The following is a 14,184-nucleotide window of genomic DNA, read 5'->3' on the forward strand; positions in this document are numbered from 1 at the left end:
CCCACATCAATCAACACCACCTGGGGAGAGGCGTTGAAGCCATCTGCCATCCACTCTGCTTTCAGTGGAGCCTCTGATGCCACAGGCCACCTACAGCCCTGATGTCTCTGCAGGACAGGTCCTTGTGACACCCAGATGCAGAGTGTAGGTGCTCAGACTAGAGATGAGCAAATTGCTGGTTAGCAGCTGCCAAAGCAGAGCAAGGACCCCATGGGGGCTGGCTACTAACCCTGTTCACCTGCATGTCTGTCTGTGTGTCTGTCCTCTTACCCACAGGGAGGCATGTACATCTTCCAGCTTTTTGACTCCTATGCTGCCAGTGGCATGTGCTTGCTTTTTGTGGCCATCTTTGAGTGTGTTTGCATCGGCTGGGTGTATGGTAAGTGGAGGCTGGACCCCTGGAACCTGGTAAGCTGTATCTGTCTGGGCACTTTCCCTGGTGACTCAGGTTCCTTCTTATTGTCACAAGACCTTCTTGTTTTTATGCTGGCATAGAATGTTCAGGACCCAGACACCCTGATCTCTGGCTAGTCCTGCCCTGAGGCTCAGTTTCCCCCTTGGTGAAGTTTGTGTCCCAGAGAAAGACTCCAGGCAAAGCTACTAGCATGAGCCACACCCTCACTCGTTTCACCCTCTGATCCTTGCACAAATCAGGATGAGAGCTGCTGTCTCAAGGGCAAAAAAGAACGTAGCCTGGGAGTAATATGCACTAGTCACACAAACAGCCCAGAAGGCCTTCACCTTGAGAGTTCAATACCCTGTGGCTCACCCATGTCTTCGCCTCACCTTGCCCATTGGGTTAATTGGTTTTGCACCACTGCAAAGAACTTCCTGACATGGGCTACTTAAGAAGTAGAGGCCAGCAGAACTCATGGTTCTGGAGTTCAGGTCTAAGATTGGGTGGTTTCATTGCTTCCAGTCCTGGTGAAGGCCTCTCATGGTGGGAGTATGTATTGGAGAAAGTGATCACATCTCTAGCCAGGAACAGAGAGACATGCCTCTGCCGTTGACCTAAAGACCTCAGTAGGGCCCTATTTCCCAGAGCACAGTGGGACTTCTCACTTCTCACACCTGATAATGCCACCCAAGGGACCTAGATCTTCATGCAGGCACCCTGCACTCATGCCCAAGCACTCTATGTCTCATTCTGGGGAAGGGAGGCCCACTTTGCCTCTGCTCTGAAATAGTATGCCTGTCTGCTTTCCTCCCGACAGGAAGCAACCGGTTCTACGACAACATCGAGGACATGATTGGCTACCGGCCCCTGTCACTCATCAAGTGGTGCTGGAAAGTTGTGACCCCTGGGATATGTGCGGTAAGACCTGCAGAAAGCCACCTCTAGCCCCTTGATTTCCTCACTAGCCACTCTTCCGCTCCAGCTGGCTCAGCTGAGGCTGGCCCTGAGGAGGGTCACATAGCCCATGGCCTTGCCACCTGACACAGTGTGGTGCTGATGTCTCAGGTGAGATGCTGGACCTGCCAAGGCAGCGTCTCCCTCTTGAGGGACCCTGAACCTGTTTCTCCCCGTCAGGGTCTTAGGTTCTAGGTACATCAACCTGACACTGGTCCACCTCCCTGGGGACCAGGGGTATGCAAGCATGAGTGAGGAGATTTGTTACTGAGAAGGTGGCAGAGGTGAGGAGAATTTCAAGATTTAGGCTATGTCCCTGGAACCAGACCACAGACCAGCCTTGGTGAGAAGGAGGCTTAAACATAGAAAAATGGTCTCATGCATTATGCTTTGTCCTGTCATTGGTTCTCGGGGCATCTGAGCTTATCTTCCCATTGAAGGGGCCAGAAGAGCAGATTCAAGATGGCCCTAAAATAAACTCTGAGTAGAAAAAAAGCTGAGAAAAAGGATCCTGGGAGAGGAGACAAATATCACAGCCCTGGAAGACACCCCAAGGCTGTGCTCTGATAGTTGACTCAGCCTCCCCTCTACTTCAGGCTCACTGTGGACAGTTGAGGTGCCTGGGTCTTTGGAGCAGGGCAGGGCTGAGAGGCACCACCAAAAACTTCCATTTGCCTCTCCACAGGGCATCTTCATCTTCTTTCTGGTCAAGTACAAACCTCTCAAGTACAACAATGTGTACACATACCCAGCTTGGGGCTACGGCATTGGTTGGCTCATGGCTCTGTCCTCCATGTTATGCATCCCGCTCTGGATCTTCATCAAGGTGTGGAAGACAGAGGGCACCCTGCCCGAGGTGAGCAGGTGGTAGAGGAAGCAGGGGTAGGGGCCGGGGCTGGATAGAAGGGGAATTATGGCCAGCTCCTCCTTGGCAGATGTTCATCCTTAAAATGTACCAGAAGCTCCTCTGTGAGATTTCTGGGTTAAAGCCAGATTCTGTAAATTCTACCAAAGCCTCCCTACCTGCCAGACAGGTTGACAGCACCGCTTAATTGATAGAGGGTATAGGAGGTCTGGGGGTTCCTACAGGGAAAGCATTTAAATCAGGATCTGAACTGAGGTTTGGCCAAATGTCAGCTCTGACAGGCCACAGGGAGACACAAGTGAAGACGGTAGCTTAAAAGAAATCCCACACTAGCTCAGAATTGAGAAATAGATGGCTGTTTATTTAGGGGTAGACTCACAAATCAGAATCCTCTGCTGGAACAGAGATCAGAAACCGAAATCCGCAACCGAAACAGAGGGAGAGGCCAGAAAAGAGACCAGACACATGCTCTACATCAGCATATGTAGTATAAGAGGCCATGTCCCAGTGGGCAGGTTACCACTAGCTGTAAGATTTTCTACAGCATACAAGTACCATCCAAAATGCTACCTCCAGCTTCCTGCCTGTAGGGGCCTGGGCTCCAACAGAGGCTGGTGGATGGAAATGGTCCCTTTTGTGACTTATATGAGGTGTTAGTCAAGAGCATTTGGTCAAGATATTAAGACCAGACTTTTCAGAGGGAACTGACCTGGGACTTTAAAACCTAACCCTCAGGACCCCTGGCTCAGCCGTCCAGTAACCTCCTGATAGTTATGAGCCTTTTCCTGGCTTCTTCCTGTCACCTCAGCTCATACCCTGTCCACCCAGACAGCAGGGCTTGTTATAGAGTGAGCCTCTGATCCGGCCCAGTCTGGGGCCTTGGGACCTTGGGACTGCTACCTGTCCATTCACATGCTGAGCCTGGCACACAGGAGCACGGTTAGTCTGTGTGTTAATCCTACCTGGACAGTGTGCCTTCCACCTGAAAGAGGAGGCCCAACCTTGCCCTTGAGTACTAAGCCATCCCAAAGTCCTTGCCACTTTTTTCAAGTAAGGGCCCATGCTCAGGAGGGCTTCCTGGTCCTGGTCCAAGGGCAGTACAAAGGTAGGGCTGAGGTAGGGCCCTTGCTCAAGATTCTGAGAGACTGAGGCTGTGCACATGGAGGCTGAGCTGGGGATGGTGCCTGCCTCTAAGCATAGCTTGAAATACACAGTACCTGGAGCTTCCCCTCACTGCAGTGCTGTGGTGAGAAACCCAGTGCAGGGTAGAGTAGAACTCTGAATAATCAACAGGCACATCAGAAGCTCAGCGTCTGGACGGTGCCTGCCATCCTGGCCCACAGATAGAGGGCTGCAGCCGGAGGTCAGGAGACGGGCTGGCAAGGTCATCAGCCCAGCTCCCCTTGTCGCCAAGGCAGGAATGGGGTAGCAGCTCTTGATTATGACTCTCTAGTCTTGGTCATCTCCCACAGCCAGGCTGCAGGGGCTAACTGTCTCCATCTCCTTACTTCTCACCTACTACCCAAGGTGGGACCTCAGCCATCCCCATTTCTGGTGTTGGGAACTCAAGGAGGTAATTCCTCACCAAGAACTGAGGAGCAAGGCAGAGCCAGGGCCCAGCCCTCAGTCTGGTGGCTCCATAGCACCAAAGAACATCTGTACAGCTGGGGACACAGAGGTGGACAGACCCCGGGCTCTGGCTGCATTACTCACACAGCCTTCTCTCCAACCATCTAGAAATTACAGAAGTTGACAGTCCCCAGCGCTGATCTGAAAATGCGGGGCAAGCTTGGGGCTAGCCCGCGGACGGTGACGGTTAATGACTGTGAGGCCAAGGTCAAGGGTGACGGCACCATCTCCGCCATCACAGAGAAGGAGACACACTTCTGAGTCCCACCAGCCACTTGGATCCTTCTCCCCTGTTCCTTCCCTGCTTGTAAATGAATCCTGAATCTTGTACTTCACCTAATGTTAGGGGCTTGCCCTTCTGCACAGGACTATTAACCAGTTAACTCCCAGCCAGCCACTGTGTGCCCTGTACCCCCGCCTCACTCCTGTGATCATGGCTGTATCCACCTTACCAAGATAATTCTGTACAGTGACTAGCAGATCCTGGCCTAGGGTGGTTCAACCCATGTTTCCTAGAGTCCTTGTATTATACTGTCAACTTTCATGCTGTGGGCAGGTGAGTGAGGGGGTGGTGCCCATCCGCCTCTGGTTTTCAGTAATCCCAGACTTTGTCTCGGACCTTTCCTGGCCCCACTCCTCTGTACCCTAGCGACAGTTTGTTGTGTTTTGTTATTTTCTTTTGGTCTTACCCTTTTCCAATGGCAGGACCTTCCACACGTCAAAGCTGTAAGATGGCAAAGGAAACATCCCACCATTCTCAGGGCTCCTGAGCAATCGGGAGTTGATAACAGTCTCATCCGGTGACTGCGGCTACTCCCTTCTCTCCCCAGCCTCAGTTTCTCCATCCCCCAGATTGCAGGAGGAAATAGAATGGAGTCTTCCCCTGACTCACTGCCTTGCAGTGACTGCTTTGACTTTTGCCTGCAGAGAGTTGCAGGCCTCTTCTTTCTCCCTCTTTGCTATGAACCCCCCCCCCAACCTACCGTAGCTCCTACCCCCACCCCCTACCTCTCTCCCACTTATCTTAAGTCAAACCTATCACAAGATATATTAGGGAAGTGTGTTTCCCTAACAACTGGTGGTATGGCTTAGCCCTGATCCCTAGAGGCCAGCCCATCCCCAACCCCTTTGACAGGTGGTCCCACCACACATCCTGCTTTCTTGGCTATCAAGCTCTGTCCCTCCTTCCTCAGTAGGGATGATCGGAAGGCAACCACCTCTTCCTGCAGCTGCCTGGCCAGGATCTGTGGTTTAAGATCTATAGTTGTCCCTGCCAGGGGGAGCTACAATGAGGCCCAGGGCTGGATTCCACCCATAGCCCCTTCTCTCCCTCCTGTCCCCTGCCCTTTTCTCTACCTTCCTGCCACTCACTGCAGATCCTGTGTGCAGACATATTATTCTGGAGGCTTTCCACCTGCCCGGTGTGAGGAGCCTTCGTTCACACTCATCAGAGGGAGGAATTGGGCATCCATCCCTCAGGCTCTTGGAAAAGGAGAGCAAACATGGTCCCCAGGGGAAGGCTGGTACTATGCCTTCCTGCCTGGCTCAGACCTCTTGGACTGACCTCTCCCTCATCTGCTGAGTTTTCCAGCTTCTGTGTCTGTGTAACTGTTGGGGGATGGCATGTAGGGGGAGGGACATCCTTTCCTTCTTCCTGTAATTTCCTAGATCTGGCGGAAAGGTGACTTTTCTTCACACTAAGGCTCCAGTGTCCTGTCAAAGACCAGAATTCTCTATTTACTCAAAACTTCAAGACTCTTATCTGTTCTGCCCAGCGCCCCCCGCTTCCATCTAAAGCCTGGGATGACTGCCCAGCATCCCCCAGCTAACTGGGCACTCATCCAGGGCACAACCACCCCCCCCCCACCAGTTGCTCACAAACAGGCCACACATTCCTTCTGGGAAGGTCAGCATCATACTGAAGATGACCTGTGGAGTTGGTCCTCAACTGCTGTCCCCCATCCCCCCTGAGAGGGAGGCTGCCCATTGCTGCTATTGCTCCTCACCACCAACTCCCTCATGGACAGATGGACAGACAGATCCCTGATGTCTGTCATCACAGACACACGTGTTGTACATGTGGCCCGTAACACTTGACACTCTTAACACTACTCATGGAGCAGGGCAGAGGGAGGCTTGTGGTTTGGGGGTTGTCTTTTTTGTTGTTTTGTTTTATAATTTCATACTAGTATTTGGGTAACTGTAGGGAGGAGGGGAGGGCAAGAGGGAGCAAGGGAACATGTCATTGTGACAACTTTTTTGATATTCATTAGAAGTGATACAATATATCCTTTCTGAGATATTTACAGTATTATTAAAAAAAGAAAAGGGTTGGACTGTTTTGCATAACAAACTTTTTATTGGCAACCCAAAGAGCACAAGATTGTCTGTCTGCTCCTTTTTAAAAATTAAAAGATGTGGATCAACTCCCACGTGGCTGTTCCCAGCAGGCGGTCTTTATTGGGTTTTCCTCCCGTCTTTGGGTATCCACAGGGTATGCCTTCATAACCATCTTGGTTCTGTAATTAGAGGCTGTGATCTGCACTCAGCATTACAGATCAGACAACATCGGGAGCAGCGGTGTTTCAAGCCCCGCCTCCTTTGATGCCTTTGCCCTCCCGGTAGTCACTGTACTGCCATACAGGGTGGCTGCTTCCTAGGAACCCAATGTGGACCGAATGCTCAGCAGACCTCTCTTTAACTCTCAAGCCACCTGCCTGTTTTACAGGTAAGGAAAACCAACGCACAGAGAAGTCAAGCGATTTGCCTCCCAGTCACACCTCTTAGAAGTCACAGAATCTGCCACTTGTCACTCTCCTTGCTGAGGCATATGGGTCCCCCCACCACTGCCTGCAGACAGCCTGAATATTCACTTTATCCGGTGTCAGCAGCAAGTCAGTAAGAGGTTATCATAAAAATGTACGTCTCCTCCCTTCCCAAGAAACTTGAGCTGCAGACTTGGGAACCTACATGACTTAAGAGTGAATTTGCCTGGCACACCAGCAGGCAGCTGTGTGAGCTAGTGACCCCTGGCCAAGTGTGCTCTGCAGCCTGGCTCTGTGACACACCGCCAGTAGCCAGAATCTGGGAAGGGAGGCCTGAAAGTGAAGCCAAAGGCCCTGTCAATCCTGAGACGTTTCCGGTTGGTGGTGGAGGGGTCCGAGCATCAGAATGCAAGGTCTGCTGAAGTCCAGTCTCCTCAGATCCTTCTCCGCACCCAGGAGGCAGTCCTGGAACACCTGCTGGTTTCGATTCCAGAACCTTGGAATAGTTAGTATTTAAGAGTAACCCCCTTTCTCAAATGTTCCTGCTCTTAGTCAAAAGGAATGGTGTCCACAGCCTTCTAGATGGGGATTTTCTGGGGAGGAACCGCCTCCCTGGCCTCTCCAGCGAGACTGTGCTGTGTAATGAGAGCCTGCCCACGGTTATCTGTAACAGTGTAGCAGTGAGACTCAGGGAGGACATGCAGCTAGCCCACACTTCCCCAGAGGCCCCTGAGGAGTGTGGGTGTTAGTCGTAGGCAGAGCCATCGGTCTGGCCACTTGTCACTCAGCCGGGAGAGGGGAGAAAGGGCTGACTATTGGGAACCCTGGAGGTGCAGCAGTGCGCCTGCCATCTTTGAGCTGGAGAACCAGGGAAGCTGTAGGTCCTCAGGCCCTGCAGAGCGAGCAAATCCACGCCTTCTCCACCTGGCTCATCTCTCTTGGCCCTCTGCAGGGGGCATGGAGACTGCCATCCTCACAGACACCCACAGACAAGCCATGTTCCACCAGCTACCTGGGCACCTTCTTAGTCCAGCTAAACTCACACACAAAATTAACCTTTGGGAGCTCCAGAAGGTGCCACAGACACCAGCACCACTGGGTCACCCAAGAGCATACAGATGGTGGAGGCTGAAACCCACCTGCTAACATGATGCATCTCTCAAAGGCTCACATTCCCCCAAATGATGGAAGGTCACTAGAACTTACTGGGAGGGATGGGAATGTTGTGGAGACTGCCAAGGGACATTGAAGGTAGGAGATACACTAGGACATGTGCCCTGAGACCTGAAGAAAGGGTTTCCTGGAGATGGTTGAATCATTGAGTAGTGAATGAGAGAGGGGGCATTGGGAGGGGGAGGGACAAATGATAGGAGCCCATGGGCAGGAAAATAGTAGTGTCTGGGGCCCAGCAGAGTTTGAAAAGTCAGGGTTTTTGGCATTACTAGGTATTGTAGCCACCCACAGGCCTGCAGGAAGATATGGCTTGACCCAAGGAGCAAGCTGCCTGATGCGGTCTTAAGGAAAGGGAAGAATGGGGGGCCCCTCCCCTTATTGCCCTCCCATTCCTTCTAGGCCAGGCAGCAGCAAACGAACCACTAGGGGGTGCCGCTACTAACCTCTGACCATGGTGGTAGGACCTGGAGGTAGGACGTGCACTGGAGACTGAGAGGACTGTGGGGGATGTCCAAGAGCTTATCTAGGTACCCAATTGCAGGAACCGAAAGGCTGACCTTGGGGCGGGGAAAGTGTAATTCATCATCCTCTTGCCCCACCCCCACCCTGACAGCAGTCACCTTCTCCCCTGACTGTGTGACCTTGGACAAGTGACTTTACTTGTCTGGTTCACTTCCCACAACTACGCAAAGGGGCTGAGTGCAGGCGTCTGATCCATCTTGAGTCTTTCTATGCGGCTGTCTTCAGAAGGGCCCAGTTGCCATCCCAGACCTGGTCTCCTCATTCCCAAATTTGCTACGCCTTGGACAAAGACACGATGCCCCTCTGAAGAAAGCTGATGCGGACCTTAGCTGTCATTTGTGTCATAGCAGGAAGGGCGATTGTGTGGGGAGATGGCCGTGCAGTAACAGCTAGGCTGTAGGGCCCAGGGTGACCTGTGGCTCTGTTCACCACACCTGCTGGCCGGCCCTGCTCCATCTGCCCTGAAGTCAGGCCCCCATGCCATCTGGACTGGGGTGGGGGTGGGGCGGGACACCAGATAAGGATGATGAAAGTTTCTGGGGAGAGAATTTAGGCCAATTTCCCTCTTTTTCTTTCTTGTCTGTACCATCTAATTATTTTTTCTAAACAAAGCTCATCTATTGCTTTTTTATTCCAAAACATGAAATCAATGACGCTATTTTTAAAAATCCTTCCTTGGCCACTGAGAAGTTGGTTACAAATGCACGTTCTGAGGAAAAGAAAATGACAGACATGTGGTTGGAAGAGATGGCGAGAGGAAGCAGGGGTGGGGGATGGGGGAGCCAGGAGTGTGGCTGCTCACCCTCACCAAACTCCTCAGCCCTGAAGTTCACTTCTACCCTGAGATGCTGGGGAACCAACAACTGAGCAGGTCCTGTACTTTGTGCCGTGGGCAGGACCCCTCCTCTGATGACAGCATTTATGGACGTTGTAACTGTTTGTAGATTGTGGCTTCTCACAGTTAATGGAGGAGAGGGGGATGAAGCCCTCACAATGGTTAGCCCAGTGTTGATGGACTTCCTGTCTTGTCTGCAAATGAAGTGAACATTTCCCCCACACTCACAGAGGGCATTGGGTAACTAGCCCATTGAATAGATGGATAAACTGAGGTTTAGGCTTGCATTACTAATCGCCTTGCAGTGGTGTTCATTTATGTGTTTTTCCAATTTATTTCTCAGGTAAATTCAACCGTTGTAGCCTCCTCTCCCAACCCAGTCTGTTCCACTCCATCTCAGGTCCACCATCCAGCTGCTACCCACATCCAACCTTTGTCAGTTTTGTGTTCACTTTGTACCAACTTCATCCTGGTAGACAGAGACAGGACCTTGAGCATCACATAAGGTGCAAATGAAGGAGCAGAAGCAAGTGATTAGCATGAGACTCAAGTGGGGAGGAGCATAGGAAGGTCAGGGAGCAGGGGAAGGGGTTATGCGTGGGGGAATAGGTAGAATCTAAGTAGATCATCCAGGGAGGGTCTGAGAGAGAGAGAGACAGAGACAGACAGAGAACCATGACCATGTAGAAAGAGCATTACTGGAAGAGAAAACAGCATGAGCAAAGGCCCTGTGGTAGGAGCTTGTAAGTAGCATTCCCAGGATTGCAAGGAGACCAGAGCAGATGATGCCAAGTGTTTAGGGGAAATGGTGAGTGGCAAGCTGGGAGAGGTGGTGGGCAGAGAAGGAGGACCTAGCAGATTCATAAAATTGTGAAATGAGGGCACCAGGAACCGTGCGAAGGTTGAGCATTTAAAAAAAGGAAGGAAGGAAGGAAGGAAGGAAGGAAGGGAGGAAGGGAGGGAGGGAGAAGTAGTTCTGATTTTGTTTGTGGCATGTATGTCTGCATCCACCCATTCATTTTTCTTCACTTTATTTGCTTTTGTATGTGATTGTGATGGAGCAGCATATGTGAGGCCCCGTGTGTGTGGTGGACATCAGAGAGCAACTTGCAGGAATTGATTCTCTCTTTCCTGACTCTGAGGATCAAACTCAGTTTTTCAGACTTGGTGACAAATTTTACCTGCTGAACCATCTCATAGACTGGTTTATGTGTGGATGCGACCTCCCAGCTGTTGGGGGACTCAGGTAAGTTGACTGCTAGAACCAGAAAAGAAAAAAAAATTAAAAGGATCAAGTCAGCTGGAGGAGCAGTGAAAGGAACACAGATTCTGGATGTGGCTTGAAACTGGACTAGGATCTCTTGGTGTTTGGAAGTGAGGCATCTAAGATGATCAGTTGAGATGGGGCTGCTGAGCAGTTCTCAGGACCCACAGGGAGCATGTCTTCATAACGGCAGGAGCTAGACCTTTAGAAGGTCAGTGCCCGCTGACATTACATGTCATGGCTGAATTCAAACTCTTGAGCAAATCTGCTCACCTTTTGGGACCTCACTTTGCTGCATCTGCCATCTGGAGACCGTTGTTCTCAGAGTTTTATATGGCCTGGATACTCCATTAGCATGGTAGTTTATACTAGCTAACGTCAAGGTCTCCTAGAGACTGAGGGGCCCAGTACAGGCGTCACATGGACGGGATCCTAGCTAAATGACCTTGGACCAGACACCCACCTCTTCCATCTTCATCAGCTCTGCAAAAATACCCACTTCACACAAAGCAGCCGCCCTTGTTCCCAGCACACAGTAGGACCTCCACCAAGGTGCAGAAGAAGAACATGGTGCAGCTGGACTCATGTTCCCATACCCACTCCTGGCCAGGGCAGCTGCAGCCCCAATGGGGCATTTTTATCTCCACGAGTGCAGCAGGTTCCACAGCAGCACCGCAGCTCGGCTGAGTCCCTGCGTGTGTGGGCAAAGCTGCTGTTCCCGAGGATCTAAAATTGCCTCCCTCTGATTGCTGCTATACAAACCGAGATGCTGCTCGCTTCCCCCATCCAGTTGGGTCTATTTCAAGAACACATTGATGAGCGCTGATTGAGCCTTGATTACTGCAAGCCTAGCAAGCGAGCTGGCGCTGGGGCCAGCCCCCTCCCCAAGCCTCAGTGGGATGTGCTCACTCCCGCTCTGCCACCATGGCCCACTGTCACCCAAGGGCCACCTGAAGAGACAAGGAAGGGACATAACACATAGTATAGGGCACCTCTCACACGTCTACCTCCTAGTATACTGCATTGGGTCGCTTATTTCTGAGTCCCTCTCCTCCCTCTGCCAAACCCTCTAGATTCCAGAGCATGGGGAGCAGAGTGAGAGATTTGCATGCTGGGTTTTTAAGATCCAGGGAGCTATTGACCAGAAGAAAAGAATCGTCCATCCCTTGTTCCTGTCACACACACACACATACATACACACATTCAGCCACACCCCTCCACACACGTCTGGCTGTGCTTGAGGCCGCCTGGCTCCTTGGGCTGGACCTTAAACATCTCTCCTTTCTTCTGTGGAATAATGGCACAGACCTCAAGTACATGGTCGCTTGCAAACCCCATGGTTACTTTTACATGGGTTCATGTGAATGCACATGTTCCTGTGTTGGGTGGGAGGTGCATGAGTACATGCGTGCCTGCATGTATGTGTATGGAAGCTACAGATCAACCTCTTCCTCCGTTGCTCTCTATCCAAACTTTGAGACCCAGATCCACTTGTTTCCACCTCCCATTGCTGGACCCGCTCCCCCCTCCCCCCCAGTGCACACTACCACCCTCGGTCCACTCTCCCATGGATTCCGGGGATCCAGCTCTAGCCTCATGCTGATGCTCAAGGCCACCAGCCCTGTACTAACTGAGCAGTCTCCCCAGAGTCATGTTTTCAGATCCTTTTGTGCCCACTTTGCAGCTGATGACACTGAGGCTGGTGGAGCTGGTTTGGGGTTTGGAGCTGAGTCCTAGGTCTTTGGTGGGTATGCTAGTTCTTGGCAAACCCTGAGGCCTGGTTTTAAAAGAAGCCTCTGGCTCTTTACTTAGAGCCTGGTGTTAGCAGGTCTTGGCTGGGGCCAGGTCTGCATTGTAAGGTATTATCTGGGTGACAGAGTGGGGAGGTGGAGCAATTGCTGGTCCCTTCTACTTGGCAGGGCTCGTGGCTCATGGGGTATGAAGGTACCCTCTCCCCTCCCCCTGCTGCTGTTACCCTGTATGCCTAGCTCCCATCCCCTCTCCTTGCTCCTCCTCTGCCACCCTCTTTTCCTTGTCAGCCATGCACACCCTTCCCTGTCCTCTCTCTCCTGCCTTCCATCTTCTGTCCACTTCCCATAGTCTTCTCTCCCTCTACACCCAGCCTTTTTCCTCTTGGCAGCCATCAGTCTTTCCTATCTGCTTGCCAGACCTAAGAGGGCTGCAAGGGTAGACCCTGTGGGGTTTGCTGCAAACACACATCAATACAGCTCCACCTGGGAACAGAATGCATACCAGTCCTAGGCTGTCATCTGGGCATTTCAGAACCCCTAACACCTCTGTCTTGAGGAAGGAGAGAGGAACACCAAGAAGCCCTTCCTTAATATCCTGAGACAGAACAGGGTGGCCAGGGCAAAGAGCCCTGGGCAGTCCTTGTCAACCTGATCCCTTTCTATTGTATAACCACCAAGTTTTCCTTCCTCCTGCTACAACAAGGCCCCACATCTAACACCTTGCTCTCCCTCAAATTTCTGTCCCTTGTATGGAGCTGCTGGCTTTATACGCCTGGCATTGGGGTACACGTACACGTGTGCATGGGTGCACACCTATGCACATACACGAACACATACAGACACACATATGAAGACAGGCATGCAAAACCATGATCTCTCTCTCTCTCTCTCTCTCTCTCTCTCTCTCTCTCTCTGTCTGTCTCTCTCTCTCATTAAATTTCCTAAGGGAGAGACCTGGGAGAAGTGTTGTAAAGTTCAGGGTCTGGAATCACAGAGACCTGGTTTACAAATCTTGGTTCTGATACATCCTGGCTGTATAATATTGGGCAGGTCACCTAGGCCCTATGTTCTCAGTTCCTCCTTCTCAGGGTTGTATTATTTAAGAAGCAGAGGCTTACAAAATGCTTATTTTCCAGCCAAATCTCAGTTTTCACGTCAGCGTCTATCCTGGTTCCAGATCTCACATCTGGGGGTATAGAGTGGACTTCTGAACCATTCCCTTTATTTTTAGGTGGGCGCTTGGTGGGAGGAAATGGCTCCAAGGTCAAGGCTGTCAGGTGCCTTTGGATCTAGTATCCTCACAACTTTCCCAGTTCATGAGCCTGGCAAGATGACACAATGCTCTGCTGCACACAGAGACCAATGATCAGAAGCCAGACTCGGCCTTACAGCTCTCCAGCAAGGGCGGGCATGACCCCCTCCATTTCCCGGCACTGGGCGTCAGGTCTGTGTCTGGTACGCTGTCTCCAAAGCCCGTGTCTGGGATGTGGGATTCAAGCAGGTTTACACAGATCCCAGGATTCTTCAGACCCCTACCCTCTACTTCTGTTGCTAGGCAACAGCTGCTCATTGCTGTGGGTACCAGCGGAGGATGAGATGAGGGAGCCTGCAGCAGCTGGCTCTGCTCTTCGCTTAGAGGCCTGGGGAAGCTATCCCAAAGTCAAACACAATGAAAATCAGAGTCCCTATGATAAGCAGAGACTTGCCCAAGCTCACTAGGGCTGTGAGGGAACACATCCTAACACTGCAGTGTCAGAGCTGACAACTCCTGGGAGAACTTTGTTAGGACCCTTAATTCCTGGGCCCAGGAAGACATTGCCACACTGTGGAGTGTGGAGTGGATTAGAGACCTCATTGCTGTGTGGTTGCTGCAGGCAAGCCTCATCCCCTTCACCTGGCTCCACCCGAGTAGGAATGGTTTGATGCCAGCATACCCCTCTCCAAATTAAAGTACATGTGTGCACATGTGTGTGCATGCATGTGCGTGTGTCTCTCTGTGTGTGTGCATGCATGTGCGTGTGTCTGTGTA

The 14,184-nt window shown here is 51.6% G+C and overlaps 1 protein-coding gene across 1 annotated transcript in view; it reads left to right on the top strand.

The window, feature by feature from the left end:
- Slc6a11 (solute carrier family 6 member 11) overlaps positions 1 to 6,181 on the top strand; it is a 118,994-nt gene extending 112,813 nt beyond the window's left edge. The window contains exons 11-14 of the mRNA XM_041639958.1: positions 277 to 379; positions 1,215 to 1,315; positions 2,037 to 2,207; positions 3,954 to 6,181. Coding sequence (XP_041495892.1) covers positions 277 to 379; positions 1,215 to 1,315; positions 2,037 to 2,207; positions 3,954 to 4,106 — 528 coding nt within the window. The 3' untranslated portion in view covers positions 4,107 to 6,181. The remainder of the gene's footprint in view (positions 1 to 276; positions 380 to 1,214; positions 1,316 to 2,036; positions 2,208 to 3,953) is intronic.
- The last annotated feature ends 8,003 nt before the right edge of the window (positions 6,182 to 14,184 follow it).

Source organism: Microtus oregoni, unplaced genomic scaffold, assembly GCF_018167655.1.
Source record: "Microtus oregoni isolate MIOR12 unplaced genomic scaffold, Mior012 000002F_ref0000024, whole genome shotgun sequence".
Lineage (NCBI taxonomy): Eukaryota > Metazoa > Chordata > Mammalia > Rodentia > Cricetidae > Microtus > Microtus oregoni.